The following is a 25,062-nucleotide window of genomic DNA, read 5'->3' as shown; positions in this document are numbered from 1 at the left end:
TAATGCAACCCCTTTAGAGTATAATGCAGCACTTTCAGACTATAATACAGCCCTTTAAGAGTATAATGCAGCCCCACACACATACAGCATAATGCAGCCCCCCAGAGTATAATGCAGCCTCCACATTATAAAGCATCCCCCTCAGAGTATAATGCAGCCCTACACACATAATAATGCAGCCCCCAATCACACAATATACTGCAGCCCCCACACACAGTATAGTGCAGCCCCAAAATGCACAGTATAGTTCAGCTCCCACACACACACACAGTATAATGCAACCCCCCACACAGTATAGTGCAGTCCTCTCACACACCATATAGTGCAGCAGACACACACTCAGCATAGTGCAGTCCCCCCACACACAGTATCGTGCAGCAGATACACACACAATATTTACCTCTCCTACCTGTTTCCCCACTGCTCTGGCTTCTGCAGAGCATCTCCGCAGCTGCACTGCTGGCACACACTGAGTCAGAGGCAGAGGGCACTACTTTATGCCAATAAGTTGAATGTGCGATGTGTAAAATAATACATTTCCTCATATGTTTTCCTTATTCTCGCCAGTAATTGTATTATTACACAGGATTTTTATGATGTTACATCGGCTCATCTTCTTCTTCTCGTTCAGGTCTCTACAATATCGGATCCTATCAGTGAAGATCTTCTATAGAAGAGAATTTTCCTGATTTACCCATCAAGGATGGATGTGGACAGAGACAAGATGGCGGAGAGGCTATTACACCTCACCCTAGAGATCCTCTTTCGGCTTACTGGAGAGGTGAGAAATTCTGAAGACGTCACATTACATCATTCTTATCTATGGGAAAAACAGATGGACAGAACTGGAGAGGTGACGACTCTGGAAATGTCTGTAGTGAGATTTATTAATGTGTCTCTCCATAACCAGGATTACACAGTGGTGAAGAAGACCTCTAGTGAGCGCTGTCAGGACCCTGTGTATGAGGAATGGGGAAGACCCCAGAGCCCAATCACGGGGCCTCCACAGCACCCTCTGATACATGAGGACATCAATGACCAGAAGATCCTAGAACTCACCTACAAGATGATTGAGCTGCTGACTGGAGAGGTGACACTACTGGGAATGCTGGGACATTATACAGTAATGCTTGCGAAGGGATCGGGATTGGGGGAATGACAATATCATTGTATGTGTCAGGTTCCTATAAGGTGTCAGGATGTCGCCGTCTATTTCACCATGGAGGAGTGGGAGTATTTAGAAGCACAGACAGATCTGTATAAGGACGTCATGATGGAGGTTCCCCAGCCCCTCACATCACCAGGTAATAGACAGGACTAAATACACACGGCCTATAATTATCTGTATGTAAAAAATGAATTCGGTCTCAGTATATGTTTCCTCCAGTTCTATCCACTAAGACGACAACACCAGAGAGATGTCTCCTTTCTCTTCTTCCACATGACTGTAAACAAGAAGATGCCAATGTACCTCAGGATCATCAGGTAGATGGAGAGAAGGTGTCAGGAGATCTCCCCTATGATGTGTAGACGCTGTGAAGGTCTTGTGCTCAGTCTTGTTTTATCCACCAGTTTTATATGTTTTATACTTAGAATCATAGTTTCAGTTTCATTCCATTGATCATCGGGTTTCCATGTGTAAATTAGAAAAGGATCATCCCTCTACACTGTGCCATCCCTTCAGATATTTGTAGACAGTTATTAAGTTTTCTCTTTGCCTTCTTTTTTGCAAGCTAAACATTCCCAGATCCTTTAACTGTTCCTCGTAGGACATACTTTGTAGTCCGCTGACCATCCTGGAAGATCGTCTCTGTACTTGCTCCCACTTTTCAATGTTTTATTTTTTAAATATGGTGCCCAGAACTGGACACAGTATTCCAGAAGATATCTGACCAAGGAAGACATGATCTAGACTCTATGCTTCTCCAGTGTAGATGGCAGGATTAGAGCTGATCATAGATGTGACTTCTCCATCTGTCCGTGACTTTTACAATATTTGTTTCAGTGTGAAGATCTGACCCATATTAATACTACAGAGACATATGTGAGGGGTGATGAGCGGTGTAAAGAGGAGATTCCTACGTATGACTACCTAGGTGAGTTATAACCATTAAATGCAGAGAAGTAGCGGATTCATCTCAGTCACCAGCTGTGAGTGCTTTATTGGTCGAGTAGTCCAGCTGTATCACAATCTTGCAATCACCAGTTTTCTTCTAGACCACAACATTCGCCACAAAATTTTGTTCAAATGACTTTGGACACTGAAAACCCTTTTCTGTAGAACATGCAACCTGGAATATCCACCTACTTCAATTAGAAGATGCTGACCCTTACCAGCCCAGATCTGTAAACTACAAAGCCAAATGACAGCATGCGTAGAATGTGCTGACAAGTTAGAAAATCACTTGAAGAAAGATATTATGATGGGTCTCTAAGATAAAGCAGAGGGTAATGATGCTGTTGGCTTCCTAGAACCCTGATATCTTACTGGATGAATAAACCTCTCCATTCTGTTCTGAATGAGCTCATATGTTCCCTACAAGACCAGGTCCAGTTTTTCTGACCAAACTTCGCTTTTATGATCGACAACATTAAATGTGCAGTAAGGGTCAAATATGAATTTCTGAACAATATCAACAGAGTTTCCCTTTATCTTGACTTTTCAATTTCTTTTGAAACCGAACTGCTTCAAACAGGAGTTGGAATTGAGATTACTGCACAATTTCTCTTGATACTGGGAGCAATAAATAATTACAGAAATCAGTAGCTCCAATGTTCCACCCTAAATAAGTACAACTCTGGTTTAGTGATGGAGCTCTCACCCCAAACTTTTCTTTTATTCTATGTCTTTTGTACAGGTTAATTTTGTATGGTAGTTCGATGGAGGTGGGATCGGATTGCCTCACTGTGTGAGTCTGTAACTATCTGGTAGCTTTTAAAAGAAGATCTCCATTACATATTCCAAAAGCCCAAGATCTACATTTAAGACACCTCAGCTCTGCACTATTATAAAAAGTTCTCTATGAATGTCTAATATTTCTTCTTGAAACTCATCTGACAGAAAATATTGGCCCTTACAATAGTTTAGATCCAAGATCCACCAAGCTACATACTCTAATTACCCAGAGAGTTTTCACCAGGATCATAGGAAACCAATAAACTTTCCAAATTATTTTCCAACTTCTCTTAAATCCGACAATACCTTATATATGTGGTTATACACTACTGTCAGGGCACATGGCAGGGTTAAAAAGGGAAGGTGTGCCATTTATCTATTTGAACAGAGATCTTGCTGGAATAGTTTGCAGACACAATTTATTGGGAGCACTGTTCATGATCACCTGGCAGATCAAAAGATTGCCACCACAAACAGGCTTGGCACTCCATTTAAGGTACCTTCACATTAAGCGACGCTGCAGCGATACCGACAACGATCCGGATCGCTGCAGCGTCGCTGTTTGGTCGCTGGAGAGCTGTCACACAGACCGCTCTCCAGCGACCAACGATGCCGGTAACCAGGGTAAACATCGGGTAACTAAGCGCAGGGCCGCGCTTAGTAACCCGATGTTTACCCTGGTTACCATCCTAAAAGTAAAAAAAAACAAACAGTACATACTTACCTACAGCCGTCTGTCCTCCAGCGCTGTGCTCTGCTCTCCTCCTGTACTGTCTGTGAGCACAGCGGCCGGAAAGCAGAGCGGTGACGTCACCGCTCTGCTTTCCGGCTGACCGACGCTCACAGCCAGAGCAGGAGGAGAGCAGAGCACAGCGCTGGAGGACAGACGGCTGTAGGTAAGTATGTACTGTTTGTTTTTTTTTACTTTTAGGATGGTAACCAGGGTAAACATCGGGTTACTAAGCGCGGCCCTGCGCTTAGTTACCCGATGTTTACCCTGGTTACCAGTGAAGACATCGCTGGATCGGTGTCACACACGCCGATCCAGCGATGTCAGCAGGAGTCCAGCGACGAAATAAAGTTCTGGACTTTATTCAGCGACCAACGATCTCCCAGCAGGGGCCTGATCGTTGGTCGCTGTCACACATAACGATTTCATTAACGATATCGTTGCTACGTCACAAAAAGCAACGATATCGTTAACAATATCGTTATGTGTGAAGGTACCTTTACTCCATTTTCAAGATCCCAGGGATTGCCTTGCTCATCATCCACCCTCTACATGGATCTGTACTTACACAGATACCCCTAGGCTTGGGCCATGGTATTACCTGCTATTGTATGGTGTCAGATAGTAAGATGAATAGTCAGGTAGTTGGGTCAGAACCAGGAGCCTAGAGAAAGAACAAAATCAGAAGATGCTATAGTAGTCAGTAAGCGGGCTGGGATCACAACAGGAAACACATACAAAAGCCGGGAGCTGAGCAGAGGACTGAACCAAGGCTGTATCTGGCAGCTTCTGGCAATATACTTCAAGCTTTAGTAGGGTTTGGTGCTTTCCAATTGGCTGAAGCACGTAGCAGGTTGCTTCAGCTGGACAGCACACAAACCCATACTGCCAGACTGGATGGTACTACTGGTCTCAGACACTGTAATCTTAGTGGCTGGACAGAGCCAGCACCATCCAGAGCCTCTGGTTTCTCCTCTGTTACCAGCAATACCAGCAGAATAAATAAGGTACCGCTTGGTGATTGAAGCAGACATCGCAGGAGCAGATTCCAGTGGAGAGGGGACATGCCAATTGCAGATGCCCTAATGTACTCAAATTGCAGAGAACTAAAGCAGGAAAAATCCCCATAAAGTGACTCCATGTTGGAAATTATAACCCTCAATGAATTATTCTATGGGAGTAGTGACTATTTTGACTCCATAGCCACTTTCCGGAAATTAGCTCGCACTGAATGTTGCAACTGGAAAATTGCACATTTACCATTTTATTATCCTACTCATAGTGATCAGATTGTGATCCAGGAGACACACACACCGTAAATTAAGTGGGACTGTCTCACTATAGTAATGCCAAATATATGGATGCTAAATGTGGTTTGTGCACACTGCAAGTCTCAGAAGCAAGTAGAAATTTGACTTTGGGAGAGCGGATATTCCTGGATTGGTTTATGGAAGCCATGTTGCTTTTCAAGAGCTTTTGAGCCACTAATAATGTGGAAACCATTTTTTTTCCCACTGACAAATGATGGACCTGAGTGGGGACTTGTATTTCGTGAGATGAGCAGATGTTTTATTAGTATAATTTTCACCTACATAACATTGTTTGGTAGCTTTTTATTCCATGTTTGGGAGGCAGATTGAAGAAATCCTTGATCACCACAATCCACTGGTTCATGCTATGAGGCTTTCGATTAGACTGTGAACTGTCATTATCTTTGTAAATAATTAAATATTTTTACATTACTTTTTTAACTAATTTTTACAAACAGCCTAAGTAGAAATGTTCAAAAGTATAACATTTGATGATATTTTAATCAAAATTAATAATTGGTTTTACTTTTAACAGATGACTTCCCCAGGAGATCAGAGGGAATGCTGACATCTTCAATTTTTAAATCAGATGATCTTGAGACCACACAGGATATAATTGAAGTGAATTCCATTACTCCAGATATACCATCATCCCTTCACAGCAAAGATTTGTCCTCTGATCCTTTGAAACAGGTTCTGTCTTCTGGCTCATTACCAACTACTAAGGAAAAGCAAAGTCACAATATAAGACTTGTAAAACTAATTGATTTTAAAGGAAAGAAGCCATTTTCATATTCAGAATATGGAAATAGTTTTCTTGAAAAGACTTTTCTTAAACATGAAAAACTTCACACAGCAGATAATAGATTTTCGTGTTCAGAATGTGGGAAATTTTTTAACCAGAAATCAGATTTGGTTAAGCACCAGAGAACTCACACAGGGGAGAAGCCTTATTCATGTTCAGAATGTGGGAAATGTTTTAACCAAAAATCAGATTTGGTTGTGCACCATAGAACTCACACAGGGGAGAAGCCTTTTTGCTGTTCAGAATGTGGGAAATGTTTCAACCGAAAATCAGATTTGGTTAAGCACCACAGAATCCACACAGGGGAGAAACCTTATTGCTGTTCAGAATGTGGGAAATGTTTTAATCGCAAATCAGATTTGGTTGAGCACCATAGAACTCACACAGGGGAGAAGCCTTTTTGCTGTTCAGAATGTGGGAAATGTTTTAACCGGAAATGGAATCTTGTTATACACCAAAGAAATCACACAGGGGAGAAGCCTGTTTCATGTTCAGAATGTGGGAAATGTTTTACCCAGAAATTGCTTCTTGATATCCACCTGATAACCCACACAGGAGAGAAGCCTTTTTCATGCACAGAATGTGGGAAATGTTTTAACCAGAAAGTGCTTCTTGATAGCCACCAGAGAACTCACACAGGGGAGAAGCCTTTTTCATGTTCAGAATGTGGGAAATGTTTTAACCAGAAAGTGCGTCTTGATAGCCACCAGAGAACCCACACAGGTGAAAAGCCTTTTTCATGTTCAGAATGTGGGAAATGTTTTAACCATAAATCAAATTTTGTTAAGCACCAGAGAACTCATACAGGGGAGAAGCCTTTTTCATGTTCAGAATGTGGGAAATGTTTTAACCAGAAATCAAGTTTTGTTAAGCACCAGAGAACTCACACAGGGGAGAAGCCTTTTTCCTGTTTAGAATGTGGGAAATGTTTTAACCATCAATCAAATTTGGTTAAGCACCACAGAACTCACACAGGGGAGAAACCTTTTTCCTGTTCAGAATGTGGGAAATGTTTTAACAATCAATCAAATTTTGTTAGACACCAGAGAATTCACATGGGGGAGAAGCCATTTTCCTGTTCAGAATGTGAAAAATGTTTTGTAAAGAAATCATCTCTTCTTAGTCATCAAATAACTCACACGGGAGATAAGTCTTTTTCATGTTCCTAATGTGGGAAATGTTTTCCACCTAAATCAATTCTTAATGAACATCAGGGTGCTCACATAGGAGAAGCCTTTTTCATGTTCAGAATGTTGGAAATATTTTAACTGAAAATTGTATCTTCTTAAAGGGGTTGACCACTCCTAAGATAATTCTTTTTCATTCCTCATGTTTGGTCACGTTAAAATAAAAGCACTCATTGTACGAGAATGAGCAGTACTAGATGTGTTGAACAGCCATGTCGCACTGAGTTGCCATTTTGGAGAAGCTTTCGATAACTAACTTTGCCGCTATTGAGATGCCGTTATGGGAGTTCTAGCCAGAATGGAGACATAAAATGACATCAGAATCATTAGCAGGGATGGTTGGCATACACAAAGGTTAATAGGAGTAGCTACAGGGCATTGTGAGAGTAAATAAATGGTGTCATATGGTAGTAGGTAGTATCTGTGACAAGGATAATACAGTTGCCAATATGTGAAGAGTTATGTGAGTAACGACATTTATTAAAAGGGACATGGGGATTTATGGATTGTAATGGAGTTTGGTGAAAAACTCCTAATTATTGTCATGTTGTATTATCACTTTCTTTGTTGTTCTAAAATAAATGTATTTCCTTGCAGTATGAGGTTATCATGTATAAGTCTTTTGCCGCAATATGTAGTTCCTTTGTCCAGGTACGGACTGGGGCTGAAATTCAGCCCTGGCATTTGAAACCACACAGGCCCATGTTGTCCTCGTCCCCAAGAACCAGATGGGCTATATTACTAATATTACCCTGGATGGAGGAAAGAAAGATTTACTACATGACCAATATTTCAAATGATACCCATGCCATGTTGGGTAAGTGACGGAGTCAGTGACTTTGTGCTTCATCACAACTGTTAACAGTATGGGTGTCCTGAGAACATCGATTCTGTTAACAATGTAGCAGACAAAGCAGCCCACAACCAGACCGGCCCTTCTGGCATTTGCCAGAATTGCCCAATGGCCAGTCCGGCCCTGCCTTTGTCTAACCATATATAAAAAGCCCAAACAAGGTCCAACATATATTCAGGAGTAGAAATCAGTAACATAGCCTAGAAACGTTACTCCCATAAACACAATTTCAGTATGAAATCTATATTTATTTCAACAAAACACATAAAAATAAGACATTATACAGGGAAAAATCATTAGGTAAGTATATAAAACGTGTTTAAATCTATCCCAAAGTATAATTTAGAAAAATCATTTACATATATATAATTTTAGGTGGAAAACCCATATGGAAGAAGTATAATAATTATACACCATATCATCCTATATCTTTATCAATCTCAGATGTAAGGTCTCCACCGAGTGGTAAATAGCAATTCACAATAAACCCAGATACAAAAGCATACGTAGAATAATATACAGTGGGGCAAAAAAGTATTTAGTCAGTTAGCAATAGTGCAAGTTCCACCACTTAAAAAGATGAGAGGCGTCTGTAATGTACATCATAGGTAGACCTCAACTATGGGAGACAAACTGAGAAAAAAAATCCAGAAAATCACATTGTCTGTTTTTTTTATCACTTTATTTGCATATTATGGTGGAAAATAAGTATTTGGTCAGAAACAAACAATCAAGATTTCTGGCTCTCACAGACCTGTAACTTCTTCTTTAAGAGTCTCCTCTTTCCTCCACTCATTACCTGTAGTAATGGCACCTGTTTAAACTTGTTATCAGTATAAAAAGACACCTGTGCACACCCTCAAACAGTCTGACTCCAAACTCCACTATGGTGAAGACCAAAGAGCTATCAAAGGACACCAGAAACAAAATTGTAGCCCTGCACCAGGCTGGGAAGACTGAATCTGCAATAGCCAACCAGCTTGGAGTGAAGAAATCAACAGTGGGAGCAATAATTAGAAAATGGAAGACATACAAGACCACTGATAATCTCCCTCGATCTGGGGCTCCACGCAAAATCCCACCCCGTGGGGTCAGAATGATCACAAGAACAGTGAGAAAAAATCCCAGAAACAGGCGGGGGGACCTAGTGAATGAACTGCAGAGAGCTGGGACCAATGTAACAAGGCCTACCATAAGTAACACACTACGCCACCATGGACTCAGATCCTGCAGTGCCAGACGTGTCCCACTGCTTAAGCCAGTACATGTCCGGGCCCGTCTGAAGTTTGCTAGAGAGCATTTGGATGATCCAGAGGAGTTTTGGGAGAATGTCCTATGGTCTGATGAAACCAAACTGGAACTGTTTGGTAGAAACACAACTTGTCATGTTTGGAGGAAAAAGAATACTGAGTTGCATCCATCAAACACCATACCTACTGTAAAGCATGGTGGTGGAAACATCATGCTTTGGGGCTGTTTCCCTGCAAAGGGGCCAGGACGACTGATCCGGGTACATGAAAGAATGAATGGGGCCATGTATCGTGAGATTTTGAGTGCAAACCTCCTTCCATCAGCAAGGGCATTGAAGATGAAACGTGGCTGGGTCTTTCAACATGACAATGATCCAAAGCACACCGCCAGGGCAACGAAGGAGTGGCTTCGTAAGAAGCATTTCAAGCTCCTGGAGTGGCCTAGCCAGTCTCCAGATCTCAACCCTATAGAAAACCTTTGGAGGGAGTTGAAAGTCCGTGTTGCCAAGCGAAAAGCCAAAAACATCACTGCTCTAGAGGAGATCTGCATGGAGGAATGGGCCAACATACCAACAACAGTGTGTGGCAACCTTGTGAAGACTTACAGAAAACGTTTGACCTCTGTCATTGCCAACAAAGGATATATTACAAAGTATTGAGATGAAATTTTGTTTCTGACCAAATACTTATTTTCCACCATAATATGCAAATAAAATGTTAAAAAAACAGACAATGTGATTTTCTGGATTTTTTTTTCTCAGTTTGTCTCCCATAGTTGAGGTCTACCTATGATGTAAATTACAGACGCCTCTCATCTTTTTAAGTGGTGGAACTTGCACTATTGCTGACTGACTAAATACTTTTTTGCCCCACTGTATATATATATATATATATATATATATATATGAGTATCTTACCTCTCTGGTTTCCTGTTCATGCTGTTAGTTGTGAGCGGAGTGAATTCCCCGTATTGAACTGAGTTGACCTTACTCTTTGAGCTTGGCACTAAGGGGAATTCCATCCCAGAGCTTCCCCCCTGACGCGGCGGTCAGCTCCTTCTTTTTCTCTGTTCTCGGTGCCTGCTCTTCAGGCAGTGAAGTAAGAGCTCAATTTGCTTTTTATTTAAATAAGTGCTTTTACAGAATTTTATTAAATGTGAAATAAATAAAATGAACATGGATATAAATATTTATGAATCCACTAAAACACATATCAGAACACGAGGAACATCCATCCCATAATTTACACTATATTTAGCTACCAGGTCATTTCACCTAGTATCAACCCAAAAGCAAAAACTAATCACACCGACCTATAACTCTCTTCTTGGTTCTATTATTCTCTTATTACCAGATCGCATCTCAAAAAGGACATGACCTCGATACTAATGTACTGTAACTAGTGTTCAGCATTCCGATACTGAAATATCGGTATCGACCGATATTCGCTGTATCGGAGTTCCGATACTGAGTTCCGATACTTTTAGAATATCGAATACCGGAATCGGAAGTTCCCATAATGCAATGAGCCAGTTTGATTTTATTCAGCCAATGAGGATCCTAAGAAGTGTGGGCACATCCTGTTAGGCATGTTAACTAATGGCATGGCTGTGATTGGCTGCTGAAATGATGTCATGATGCACTATAAAAGCCGCCGCCATTTTGGGTTCACTCTGCTGTGAATTTACTTAGGGACAGGATGCTGCTGTTCTGACTCTGAGGGACAGTTTGAGCTAGTGATTTGCTTTATTGTGCTTTACCCAGGCTACTTTAGCAACCGCTGTGTGAGAAGCTTTCTTTTGCCTTGCAGCGCTGTTTACGGCTGTCTGCGAGGTCTCTGTGTGTGAGTGCAGCTCACACTGTAGTGTGTTCTGCAGCCACCTCTGGTTGTAGTCCACTCAGTGTGCGTCACTGCCTCATACATTGTCCTTTTTTGCATTAGTGCTGCTCATTTTTCCTGATTTCTCCTATTAGTGTGGTTCCATCCGTATTCAGCTAGATTGCTTGCAAACACTATATAGGAGTAGATAGAGGAGCGTTTCTGCAGCCTTGCAGCGCTAGTGCACAGTTCTCTGCCCTGTTCACGGCTGTCTGCAAGGTCTGTGTGTGTGAGTGCAGCTCATGCTGTAGTGTGTTCTGCAGTCACGTCCAGTTGTAGTCCGCTCAGCATGCATCACTGCCTCATACATTGTCCTTTTTTGCATTAGTGCTGCTCATTTTTCCTGATTTCTCCAATTAGTGTGGTTCCATTGGTATCCAGCTAGATTGCTTGCAAACACTATATAGGAGTAGATAGAAGAGCCTTTCTGCTGGCTTTTGCCCTGCAGCCCCAGCCAGATTATTAGCCTATTTTTTGGAGCCTCATCTATTGCATTGTAGGTTACCTTCCTGCATTGTAATAGCTACAAAAAGTTTGTGATACTATCGGTTTTACATCTTTGGGCACATCCAGTGTCTTTTTGTGAATAATAAAAGAAAATAAAGTTCACCAAACACTCCACTTTACAGTTGTGTAGGCCACATTAGCTCATATTAAAGTCTAGTGCACACTTTATAAAATTAGTATTTCTTATACCTGTTAGCATCTGTTCAGGAATAAGCACACTAAGCCCTTAGTACTTTTCTGCCTATCTTTATCCGTCTACCAAGATGAAGAAGGCAGGGAGTAAGGCACGTGGTCGTGGGCGTGGAGTTTCTGCAGGGAGAGGATGTGGGGATTCTGTACCTGCTGCGGGCACCAGTGACTCAGCATCCCCCAGTTTTACCAGGGAACAGTCCTTTATGCGCAGCTTTATAGGAGCTCGCCATACCCCACTGCTGCGGGAGGACCAAATTGAAGCCGTTGTCGGATGGATGGCAGCTAATGCATCGACTTCAATTAGTTCCAGATCCTCTCAGGTCCTGAGCACTGTCTCTTCACCACCTGCCAAATTGCCCAGGCAGTCAGAGAGCCCTGGTCATGAGCCATCTCTACTTCTGTTCTCTGATTCTCTTGGCTTAGAAAGAGGTTGCCAGCCAAGTAGCATTCTAGAATTTGAAGAAGAGGTTGTATGCAGTGATGCGCAACAGCTTTGTCTCTCTGAATCTGAAGAGGCGGGTGGGCCAGTGCCTATGGTCAGCACACCTCAGTACGCATCTGATGATGAGACTCAGGTGCCACTTTCTGGTGCGTACTGTGCTGTCGCGACTACCCAGGAGAAGCAGTCGATTGAAGAGGGTAGTGTAGATGATGAGGTCCTTGACCCATCATGGCATGAGGTACAGGAAGTTGGTGGGAGCAGCTCTAAGGAAGAGATTCCCCGAATGGCCAAAAAAGGAGGGAGAGGGAGGGGCAGACTCGGTTGCCTGTAGCCTCCACTTCGGCACCCGTTAGGAGCATGCATCTTCCAAAACCCAAAATGGGCATTCCCAAGACTTGCAGTGCCTGGTCCTTTTTTGACACAGTTGCAGATGACATTTGCTTTGTCCAATGCAAGCTGTGTGATCAGAAAGTGAAAAGAGGGAAAAGTGTCAGCAACATCAATACCACAAATATGTGGAAACATGTGCGGACCAAGCACGTGGTGGAGTTGCAAAGACACACTGAAGACCTAGGCCAACCTACAGCGCCACCTACCACCTCTTCACCTCGTGTTGTAGCCTCTTCCTCCAGCTCACACACAGCTGGGTCGACTTTCTCACAGGATCGCCATGGAAGAAGCTCTGGCACTGTTGTACAGACACACAGTGTCATTCCACCCACAGCACCATGTTCCCTGTCATCCTCACACTCCCAGGCCATTCTAAAGCCATCGGTAGCACAGGCATGGGAGAAAAGGCGCCCATACTCAGCAAACCACCCCCGAGCAAAGGCTCTGAATGCTGGTATTTCAAAACTACTGTCACTTGAAATGCTATCATTCAGGCTGGTGGAGACTGACACCTTCCGTAACTTCATGGCATTGGCAGTCCCACAATACAATGTGCCCAGCCGCTTTTATTTCAGCAGGCAAGCCGTCCCTGCCCTGCAAAAGCATGTGAAGGGAAAAATTAAACATGTGCTACTAAACGCCGTCAGTAGCAAGGTCCACCTGACCACCGATGCGTGGACCAGTAAGCATGGACAGGGACGATACCTTTCCCTCACTGCCCATTGGGTAAATGTTGTGGAACCGGGTACAGATCTTGAGAGTGGTGCTGTACGTGTTCTGACAACTCCAAGGATTGCAGGAATCCAGTCTGTACACATTGACTCCTCCTCATATTCCAGTTCCTCTGAATCATTGCTGCAGGAGCCGTCACGGTCTACCTCCACATGGACCCGTGAACGCTTACCTGTTACGACCAATATGAGCACAGCCGTGGCCAAACGTCAACAGGCCGTATTGAAATTAATTTCTTTGGCAAATCGAAGCCACAGCGCAGGATCTCTGGAATGCCATCAAGCAGCAGAGCGACGTGTGGTTTGCGCCAGCGAATCTCCAGCCAGGCATGGTAGTGTGTGACAATGGCCGAAATCTGGTGGCAGCTCTGGGCCTAGGCAACCTCACTCACATCCCATGTCTGGCACATGTGCTCTACTTGGTCGTGCAGAGATTTTTGAGGTACTATCCGGATCTTGATGCACTGAGCACAAGGTCCGCATAGAGAGCGCTCCCTTGCGGCGTTCCAGCATGGCAAGATCGCGCATTGTAGCTCTGCAGCACCGATTCCGCCTTCTGAAACATCACATCATATGTGCCCTACCCACCAGGTGGAATTCAATGTTATATATGTTGGAGAGGTTGTGTGAGCAGCAGGCAGCAATAATGGAGTACCAGCTGCATCAGGCGCAAACAAGTCACACTGCGCGCCGTTCACACTTCACCACCACTGAGTGGGCCTCTATGAAGAAGATCTGCCATGTTTTGCGTGCCTTCGATGATTCCACGCAGATGGCGAATGCAGATGATGCACTAGTCAGCATGACTATCCCCCTTATCTGCCTGCTTGAAAAAACACTGCAAGCATTAAGGGAGGAGGTTTTGGAAGAGGTAGAGGATGAGGAGTCACAAATGCCATCTGCTTCTGGACAGTCTGCGCAACGTGGTTCCTTACAAAGGCCTAGGCAGGGGACACTTTGTGAGGAGAATGAGGAGGAGTCAATGGAGGAGGAAGACATCTGTCCAGAGGAGGGAGGTACACAATGCTCTAGTAATCAGTATGTAGAGCGAGGGTGGGGTGATGCAGAGCAGGCAGAGATCACGCCTCAAGCAGGGGACAGCATTTCTTGGCCAGTTGGCAGTCTGCAGCACATGGTTGATTTCATGCTGCAGTGCCTGAGAAACGACCGCCGCATCGCCCACATTCTCAACACGGCTGATTATTGGGTGTTCACCCTCCTAGATCCTCGCTACCGGGACAACTAACAAAGCCTCATAACACCGTTGAACTGGGAGCGTAAAGTGTGGGAATACCAAGACGCACTGGTGCATTCCATCATGTTTTCCATTCCACCCGAGAGCAGTGCTGCTAGTGCTTTACAAAGCAGCTCAGTGCGTCGAGGCAATGGAGGAAGCTCTGCACAAAGAGGGAGCAGAAGCAGTGCCTCAGTACAAGGCAAGACCAGTATGGCCCAACTGTGGCAAAGTTTTGTGTGCCCGCCACAAATGTGTACACCATCACAGACGGCTACAGTCAGCAGGAGGCAATGTTTCCGTCAGATGGTGACAGATTACATGTCTTACCCTCTCAGTGTACTCCCAAACGGCTCTTCCCCCTTCAAGTTTTGGGTCTCTAAGCTGGATACATGGCCAGAGCTTAGCCAGTATGCATTGGAGGTGCTGGCTTGCCCTGCTGCTAGTGTATTATCGGAAGGCGTCTTTAGTGCCGCAGGTGGGGTACTAACAGACCTTCGCATGCGACTATCCTCCGATAACATTGATCGGCTTACTTTTCTGAAAATGAACAAGGCCTGGATCTCGCAGGAATTTGCCAGTCCTCTTCCAGATTAAATAATTGGTTGGCAACAGTATCCAGGTCTCCTGTTGTGTTCATGTTTCTACCACCTGAACTGTAATCCCTGGGCTCCAACACCGCCAGTTGCTGCTCAGAAGTGCCGTCTGCACAGTCAACACATGCTCCAGTGTTATTGGGTTCAGTAACATCAGCTGATCCCCTGTTGTGTGTCCGGTAATTTCTCCTGCTCTGTCCACATTCACACTACTACTGGTTTTAAACTTGCTCCAATTAGGACTCTGCCTCCACTCTGTTTCTAGTATTTACCCTGGGCTCCAGCACCTCCAGCTGTTTCCCGGCAGTGTCTTTGGCACGGGTACTCCCTCCTGTGCAGCCTGGTTCCAGCACGCCAGCTTTTTCCGGGTAGTGTCAACGTCACTTTGCCTCCAATACGTTGTCCTATCGTGTTGCGGTCGGGTTAGCCGACTCTATGGTGCCTGCAGTTTAGGTGCTTCCTATGTCGGCTGCGGGATCTGGCAATGAAGGCTGGTTCCGTAGTGCCAATAGGACAATCACCCCCTGTAGGACTGTGGGTTTCGGTAACTCTGGCCGGCTCGCGGGCTTGCAACTTTTTTTCATGGGTACCTTCTGCTGCCTATCTGAGTTCCAGTACCATTAGCTGGTTCTTTGGAAGTCAATCTTGAATATGTCCCCCTGGGTTCCAGTAACATCAGCTGGTTCCAGGCAGTGCCTTTAGATTAGGTGCCTCCTTCTCAGTATGCGAGTTCCACCAACATCTGCTGGTCCTTGGTAGTGCTTTCTGGCACTGGTACCTCCTGCTTAGTAACCGGGTTCCAGTACCATCAGCTGGTCCTCGGTAGTTCCATTGGCTCTTGTACCTTCTGCTACCCATCCGGGTTCCAGTACCGTCAGCTGGTTCTCGGCAGTTCCTCAGCCTTCTTGTACCTTCTGCTACATTTCCAAGTTCAAGCTTTTTGAAATGGTTTTTGGTAATCACTCTGGATCTCCCTGATGATGGCCCTAAAGACGACGACCCTGACGACGACCCTAAAGCCGACGACCCTGAAGACCACCCCGAAGACGACGTCCCCGAAGATGACAACCCTGAAGACGACGACCCTGAAGACCACCCCGAAGACTATGACCCTGAAGACGATGACCCTGAAGACGACGACCCTGAAGACCACCCTGAAGAAGACGAGGACCCCGAAGATGACGACCCTGAAGACCACCCCGAAGAAGACGACGACCCTGAAGATGACGACCCTGAAGACCACCCCAAAGAAGACCAAGAAAATGACCCTGAAGAAGATGACCAAGAGGACAAAGAACAAGAAGACAACCGCCAAGATACAGAAGAACAAGAGACAGAAGACCAAGAAGCAGAAGAACAAGAAGCTGCAGAACAAAAAGCAGAAGAACTAGGGTTGAGCGACTTTTACTTTTATAGGATCGGGTCGGGTTTCACGAAACTCGACTTTCTCAAAAGTCGGGTCGAGTGAAATCGGCCGATCCTATAGAAAAGTCGGGGTCGGCCGAAACACGAAACCCAATGCAGTGCATTAGGATACTATGGTTCCCAGGGTCTGAAGGAGAGGTAACTCTCCTTCCGGCCCTGGGATCCATATTTAAGTGTAAAATAAAGAATTAAAATAAAAAATATTGCTATACTTAGCCTCTGACGCGCCCTGGTACTAACCGGCAGCCTTCCTTCCTTAGAATCAGCGCGTGAAGGACCTTAGATGACTTCGCGGCTTGTGATTGGCCGCGCGACCGCCCATGTGACCGCTCGTGCGACCAATCACAAGCCGCGACGTCACCGAAGGTCATTCAAGCGCTGATTCTTAGGAAGGAAGGCTGCCAGAAAGAAGCAGGGCGTGTCCGAGGGTGAGTATATACCTAATAGGAATATACTCACCCTCGGACGCGCCCTGCTTCTTTCCGGCAGCCTTCCTTCCTAAGAATCAGCGCTTGAATGACCTTCTGTGACGTCGCGGCTTGTGATTGGTCGCGCGAGCGGTCACATGGGTGGTCGCGCGACCAATCACAAGCCGCGATGTCATCTAAGGTCCTTCACGCGCTGATTCTAAGGAAGGAAGGCTGCCGGTTAGTACCAGGGCGCGTCAGAGAGTAAGTATAGCAATATTTTTTATTTTAATTCTTTATTTTACACTTAAATATGGATTCCGATACCGATTTCCGATATTGCAAACATATCGGAACTCGGTATCGGAATTCCGATACCAGATTCAGAAGATCGCCGACCTCATGGCCGACCCCACACAGGGGTCGGGTCGGGTTTCATGAAACCCAACTTTGCCAAAAGTCGGCGACTTCTGAAAATGGCCGACCCGTTTCGCTCAACCCTAAGAAGAACATTAAGCATAAGACTAAAAAACAGAGCAAAAGATATTATCTAAATTATAAGCAGAAGAAGACTAAGTAGTGTATGGTGGTGAGTCCGTTCCTCCTCTTGGTGCCCCTGGAAAATACCAGCTGCTGCAGGCCAAACTGAACGCGGACAAATCCTGTTGTAAATCTTTTGTGACAGGCAGAACGGAAGGTGTAATCTTCAAACTTTTATAGATAACAACTACAGGAATGCCTGTCACAAATAAGAATATGATGAAGAAGAAGAATATGAAGAAGATGAAGAAGTAGAATATGAAGAAGAATAATAGTTGAATATGAAGAATGTAAAAAAAAAGAATAATAGGAAGAAGGTGAAGAAGAATAAGATGAATAAGGTGAAGAAGAAGTTGATGAAAAAGATGCTGCTGCTGAGGATGATGAAGGAGAAAGTGTGGGAGAAATAAAAAAGAAGGTGAAGAGCATGGGAGTAGTGAAACATAAATATCTGACAAAATAAAAAAAAAGCTTAACATAGTCAATATCTTTGTAACTCCGAACGTCTTAAAAAAAAATGTAATTCCTGCTATTCCATTTGATTGGGCTAAACCTCTACGCCTTTAATGTCTCCTCCACCTCCCCCAATACATCCTACATTATTCTTCGTTGTTTTCCTTCATGTAGAATTAACCTACAAGGAAAGAAAGGGCTTATTTTCATTCCAATATTTGTGTCCAGAGGCGTAGCTAAGCGTTCAGCTCAGGGGGGGCGAAAAATCTGAGTCGGCCCCTAACCGGTAACCCCGATTACAACTCAGGTGGCGCACTCTAGTCGTGGATATTGGGGAATATCAGCAGATGACAGAGCTATAAAGTGACAAAAATCTCTATACAATGGCCAAGACTGATATTACCACCACATGGTGACCATATACTGGTAGATAACAGTGCTGCAGAATATACAAGAGTTTACAATAGAGTTACACATAACTTACAGGTTACGTATTTTCTGATAGTCGTTCATTTTGACATCTTACTCAGACCGACATGACAACTTCTCCAGCCAGTACTTGTATGCACAGATTACAACAGACACATCTGACTAACATTTCCAGCACCATCTCCATCTATTCCCAACATGTACAAATGCCTTAACGTGCTGTCACCCCAATACTGAGCCGCTGCTGCCGTATGTGTTCCTATTACTGCACCTGATATCCCAATACTGAGCCACTGCTGCCGTATGTGTCCCTATTACTGCGCCTGACACCCCAATACTGAGCCGCTGCTGCCGTATGTGTCCCTATTACTACACCTGATAACCCAATACTGAGCCTCTGATGCCGTATGTGTCCTCATTACTGCCCCTGATACCCCAATACTGAGCCGCTGCTGCCGTATGTGTCCCTATTACTCCACCTGATACCCCAATACTGAGCCACTGCTGCCGTATGTGTCCCTATTACTCCACCTGATACCCCAATACTGAGCCTCTGCTGCCGTATGTGTCCCTATTACTCCACCTGATACCCCAATACTGAGCCACTGCTGCCATATGTGTCCCTATTACTGCCCCTGATACCCCAATACTGAGCCTCTGCTGCCGTATGTGTCCCTATTACTCCACCTGATACCCCAATACTGAGCCGCTGCTGCCGTATGTGTCCCTATTACTCCCCCTGATACCCCAATACTGAGCCACTGCTGCCGTATGTGTCCCTATTACTGCACCTGATAACCCAATATTGAGCCTCTGCTGCCGTATGTGTCCCTATTACTGCAACTGATAACCCAATACTGAGCCTCTGCTGCCGTATGTCCCTATTACTGCCCCTGATACCCCAATACTGAGCCGCTGCTGCCGTATGTGTCCCTATTACTGCCCCTGATACCCCAATACTCAGCCGCTGCTGCTGTATGTGTCCCTATTACTGCCCCTGATAACCCAATACTGAGCCTCTACTGCCATATGTGTCCCTATTACTGCCCCTGATACCCTAATACTGAGCCACTGCTGCCGTATGTGCCCCTATTACTGCTCCTGATACCCCAATACTGAGCCTCTGCTGCCGTATGTGTCCCTATTACTGCCCCTGATAACCCAATACTGAGCCTCTGCTGCCGTATGTGACCCTATTACTGCACCTGATACCCCAATACTGAGCCGTTGCTGCCATATGTCCTTATTACTGCACCTGATACCCCAATACTGAGCCACTACTGCCGTATGTGTCCCTATTACTGCCCGATACCCCAATACTGAGCCGCTGCTGCCGTATGTGTCCTTATTACTGCACCTGATACCCCAATACTGAGCCGCTGCTGCCGTATGTGTCCTTATTACTGCACCTGATACCCCAATACTGAGCCGCTGCTGCTGTATGTGTCCCTATTACTGCCCCTGATACCCCAATGAGCCGCTGCTGCCGTATGTGTCCCTATTACTGCATCTGATACCACAATACTGAGCCGCTGCTGCTTTATGTGTCCCTATTACTACACCTGATACCCCAATACTGAGGCGCTGCTGCCGTATGTGTCCCTATTACTGCACCTGATACCCCAATACTGAGCCTCTGCTGCCGTATGTGTCCCTATTACTGCACCTGATACCCCAATACTGAGCCTCTGCTGCCGTATGTGTCCCTATTACTGCACCTGATACCCCAATACTGAGCCGCTGCTGCCGTATGTGTCCCTATTACTGCACCTGATACCCCAATACTGAGCCGCTGCTGCCGTATGTGTCCCTATTACTGCACCTGATACCTCAATACTAAGCCACTGCTGCCGTATGTGTCCCTATTACTGCCCCTGATACCCCAATACTGAGCTGCTGCTGCCGTATGTGTCCCTATTACTGCACCTGCTGTGTGGTACAAGTGCTGAGATCCTCTTTCTGCCTCATACTAATGCCACCAATGTGCCGTATACATAGTAGAATGTCCCTTTTGTGCCCTCACAGTAGCTCCCACACTGTATATAGACCCCAGTTTATGACAGCCCCCACAGTAACTCCCTCACTTTATATAGGCCCCGATACTTTGATGACGACCCCTACAGTAGCCTTTAAACTGTACTGTATAATGGCCCTCACATAGCTTCAACACTGTATAATGGCCCCCGCCATAGCTATAATTCAGTATACTGGCCCCCGCATTAGCCCTCATACTGTATAGTGACCCCCACATTTGCTCATCCGCTGTATAACAGTCCCTGAATTAGTTCTAACACTATAATTGCCCCTGCAATAGCGATCACGTTGTATACTGGCCCCTGTATTAGCTCTCACACTGTGTAATGGACCCCGCAGTAGCTCCCACGCCTTTGATTCTGCTCTGTCTGTGTGCTACAACTTGCACAGGCCTGATATATATGACAAGGAGCTAAATAGAAGAAAATAGAAACAGCCAGTAGGTGCATACAGAGTCCAGGATATGGGTAGAGCTCCCCGAATGTATCCAGGTAACCCTAAAAAATACTCTTGTCTGGACAAGAACCCAAAGAGGGAAATGGAAATGAGGGAATTTGAAGAGGGGGAGGTAGAATGTTACTCATGTAAAGAAGAAAGTGCACCCCTGGTACATCTCTTTTTTCCTTTTTCTGCCTTTGGGTGTCTTGTTGTCCAGACTGAATATAAGTTCGGGGGTCTACACCTATATGTGAATATTTATACGCACCTACTGGCTGTTTGTATTTTCTTCTATTTGGCTCTTTATTATATATATCTATATATATAATTGTCTAAGGGTTTTTCCGTCTGTCTGTCTGTCTGTTTGTCTGTCTGTCCTGGAAATCCTGGCTCTCTGATTGGTCGAGGCCGCCAGGCCTCGACCAATCAGAGACCGGCACAGCATCGACGTAGAAATCCCGTGTCTCTGATTGGTTGAGGCCGCCAGGCCTCGACCAATCAGCAACGGGCACAGCGACGATGATGTCATAAAGGACGTAGACATCTCACGTTTCTGATTCAGCGATGGGAACAGTATCGACGTAGATGTCATAATGGTTGCCATGGCGACGATGATGTCATAAAGGTTGCCTCGACCAATCAGCGACGGGCACAGTGTGCCGCGAATTCTGGAATCATCATTGTCCATATACTACGGGGACATGCATATTCTAGAATACCCGATGCGTTAGAATCGGGCCACAATCTAGTATATATATATATATATATATATATATATATATATATATATATATGTATATATACATCCATCCTCAACTTTATTGGATTTATTTTAATAAAAATATTTGGGTTTTCATGCTTGCCACCCTGGATTTACAATATGACATCTAGGAGCCTGACCCCAACTACAGGACTACGTCACATGGCGTGTATATACTGTACACGTACATATACGATATATAATATATATATATATTATATATACATACAGCAAAGAGATGTGAAAGCAGCACTAGCAAACTGTGTATTATACGGCTGCCAAACCTTCCAGGCATTTACTGATCCTCAATATAGTAGCAAAAAAATGAAAGCAGCACACAATTTAGACAAAATGAAAAAATAGTGTTTCGGTTCTCTTGGAAAAAGGTTCTCAGTAGAACCAAAATGTCGCTGAGCCCCAATAGGCTATTAAAACACTTTTTTTTTCATTTTGTCAATGGTGTAATCTCTGCTGTGCTGCAGCAGGGGTCACGTCTGTCAGTGCAGGGCATGATATTGACTACTCATGTCAGTCTCTATCTGGGGCACAAAGATTTATGGCCGCTGGATTGAAGTCTTTAACACATATGGTGATGCTCCAGAGATTTAAGACCCCAAACACAAGATAAGAAATCATCCAGGACTTGTCAGGAGGTGATAAGCTTTCTGGCACCTCCTCACTGCACAGACACCTCCGAGCCCCCTGATGCGGGCAGCAGCCTGAGCTCCTACTTACAGCATCACAGTCTGTCTGTCCTTTCTCCTGCTCCTCTCAGCAGGAAGAAGCCGATGCCCTGCACTGTGAGGTCTCCCCTGCAGACACAGTGTGCAATGTGGGGTGTCTGCAGTTTGACCCCTGCAGCAGAGGTACACAGTTCCGGGCCGGCATTCAGCGTCCCGGTCTATAGAACAGACAGCTGTAGTGCAGGCAGATCATGTCTCTCTGCACTACAGTGGAGCTTACCTATATCGGCGTGCTGTGCATGCTGATATAGTTAACATTGGCAGTAGCTCCAGGTGGGCCCCTGTTGTGAATTCTGTGGCTGAATTCACTCCTGTGGTCACAAGTGGTACTGCAGCTTCTGAGCTTCCTCCCTCAGGTGTTCTGGTGAGCTCGTTAACTGCTTCATTACTTAACTCCGCCTGATGCTGCTATCCTTGCTCCTTGTCAATGTTTCAGTGTTGGATCTGAGCTTCTCCTGATTGTTCTTGTGACCTGCTGCTCTGTATAGCTAAGTGCTTTTTTGTTGCTTTTTTTCTGTCCAGCTTGTCTTTTGTTTTGCTGGAAGCTCTGAGACGCAAAGGGTGTACCGCCGTGCCGTTAGTTCGGCATGGTGGGTTTTTTTTGCCCCCTTTGCATGGTTTTGCTTTAGGGTTTTTTGTAGACTGCAAAGTTCGCTTTACTGTCCTCGCTCTGTCCTAGAATATCGGGCCCCACTTTGCTGAATCTATTTCATCCCTACGTTTTGTCTTTTCATCTTACTCACAGTCATTATATGTGGGGGGCTGCCTTTTCCTTTGGGGAATTTCTCTGGGGCAAGTCAGGCCTATTTTTCTATCTTCAGGCTAGCTAGTTTCTTAGGCTGTGCCGAGTTGCCTAGGTAGTTGTTAGGCGCAATCCACAGCCGCTTTTAGTTGTGTTTAGGATAGGATCAGGTGTGCAGTCTACAGAGTTTCCACGTCTCAGAGCTCGTTCTTGTATTTTTGGGTATTTGTCAGATCACTGTGTGCGCTCTGATCGCTAAGCACACTGTGTTTCTGGATTGCCTTCATAACACCTGTCATTAGCAAACATAACAGTACAAGGAGCCAAACTAATGATTCTCAATAGAGGGAAAGAAAAAGTTCTGACATCATTTTTTTTTTTTTTCTGCTCTGTGTTCACTTTTTTTTTCCCCTAGACATTTGGGTGATTCTGGACACAGGTGTGGACATGGATATTCAGGGTCTGTGCTCTTCAATGGATAATCTCGTTATAAATGTACAAAAAATTCAAGATACTATTGATCAGAAATCTATGTTAGAACCAAGAATTCCTATTCCTGATTTGTTTTTTGGAGATAGAACTAAGTTTCTAAGTTTCAAAAATAATTGTAAGCTATTTCTGGCCTTGAAACCTCATTCTTCTGGTAATCCTATTCAACAGGTTTTGATTATTATTTCTTTTTTGCGCGGCGACCCTCAAGACTGGGCATTTTCTCTTGCGCCAGGAGACCCTGCATTGAGTAGTGTCGATGCGTTTTTCCTGGCGCTCGGATTGCTGTACGATGAGCCTAATTCAGTGGATCAGGCTGAGAAAAATTTGCTGGCTTTGTGCCAGGGTCAGGATGATATAGAAGTATATTGTCAGAAATTTAGGAAATTTAGGAAATGGTCAGTACTCACTCAGTGGAATGAATCTGCGCTTGTTCAGAAAGGGTCTCTCTGAGGCTCTTAAGGATGTCATGGTGGGATTTCCTATGCCTGCTGGTTTGAATGAGTCTTTGTCTTTGGCCATTCAGATCGGTCGACGCTTGCGCGAGCGTAAATCTGTGCACCATTTGGCGGTACTGCCTGAGGTTAAACCTGAGCCTATGCAGTGCGATAGGACTATGACTAGAGTTGAACGGCAGGAATACAGACGTCTGAATGGTCTGTGTTTCTACTGTGGTGATTCCACTCATGCTATTTCTGATTGTCCTAAGCGCACTAAGCGGTCCGCTAGGTCTGCCGTCATTGGTTCTGTACAGTCCAAATTCCTTCTGTCCATTACCTTGATATGCTCTTTGTCGTCGTTTTCTGTCATGGCGTTTGTGGATTCGGGCGCTGCCCTGAATCTGATGGATTTGGATTATGCTAAACGTTGTGGGTTTTTCTTGGAGCCTTTGCGGTGTCCTATTCCATTGAGAGGAATTGATGCTACACCTTTGGCCAAGAATAAACCTCAATACTGGGCCCAGCTGACCATGTGCATGGCTCCTGCACATCAGGAAGTTATTCGCTTTCTGGTGTTGCATAATCTGCATGATGTGGTCGTGTTGGGGTTGCCATGGCTACAAACCCATAATCCAGTATTGGATTGGAATTCCATGTCGGTATCCAGCTGGGGTTGTCAGGGGGTACATGGTGATGTTCCATTTTTGTCGATTTCGTCATCCACCCCTTCTGAGGTCCCAGAGTTCTTGTCTGATTATCAGGATGTATTTGAAGAGCCCAAGTCCGATGCTCTACCTCCGCATAGGGATTGTGATTGTGCTATCAATTTGATTCCTGGTAGTAAATTCCCTAAAGGTCGATTATTTAATTTATCCGTGCCCGAACACGCCGCTATGCGCAGTTATGTGAAGGAATCCCTGGAGAAGGGACATATTTGCCCATCGTCATCACCACTGGGAGCAGGGTTCTTCTTTGTAGCCAAGAAGGATGGTTCGCTGAGACCGTGTATTGATTACCGCCTTCTTAATAAGATCACTGTTAAATTTCAGTATCCCTTGCCATTGTTATCTGACTTGTTTGCTCGGATTAAGGGGGCTAGTTGGTTAACTAAGATAGATCTTCGTGGTGCGTATAATCTGGTGAGAATCAGGCAAGGAGATG

The 25,062-nt window shown here is 44.9% G+C and overlaps 2 protein-coding genes across 3 annotated transcripts in view; one reads left to right on the top strand and one right to left on the bottom strand.

The window, feature by feature from the left end:
* The window catches only part of LOC138663616 (oocyte zinc finger protein XlCOF6-like), a 38,375-nt gene extending 30,848 nt beyond the window's left edge, over positions 1 to 7,527 (top strand). For both annotated transcript variants that reach the window (XM_069749887.1, XM_069749888.1), the window contains exons 2-7: positions 632 to 781; positions 911 to 1,090; positions 1,181 to 1,304; positions 1,388 to 1,485; positions 2,006 to 2,096; positions 5,472 to 7,527. In XM_069749887.1, the coding sequence (XP_069605988.1) occupies positions 704 to 781; positions 911 to 1,090; positions 1,181 to 1,304; positions 1,388 to 1,485; positions 2,006 to 2,096; positions 5,472 to 6,910 (2,010 nt within the window). In that variant the 5' untranslated portion in view covers positions 632 to 703 and the 3' untranslated portion in view covers positions 6,911 to 7,527. The remainder of the gene's footprint in view (positions 1 to 631; positions 782 to 910; positions 1,091 to 1,180; positions 1,305 to 1,387; positions 1,486 to 2,005; positions 2,097 to 5,471) is intronic.
* The window catches only part of LOC138666502 (zinc finger protein 721-like), a 513,630-nt gene that overhangs the window by 298,409 nt on the left and 190,159 nt on the right, over positions 1 to 25,062 (bottom strand). The gene's annotated exons all lie outside the window — the stretch shown is intronic.

The sequence above is a fragment of the Ranitomeya imitator genome, chromosome 2, assembly GCF_032444005.1.
Source record: "Ranitomeya imitator isolate aRanImi1 chromosome 2, aRanImi1.pri, whole genome shotgun sequence".
Lineage (NCBI taxonomy): Eukaryota > Metazoa > Chordata > Amphibia > Anura > Dendrobatidae > Ranitomeya > Ranitomeya imitator.
Note: the sequence above shows the minus strand (reverse complement) of the source record. Positions and strands in the feature narration are given on the sequence as shown.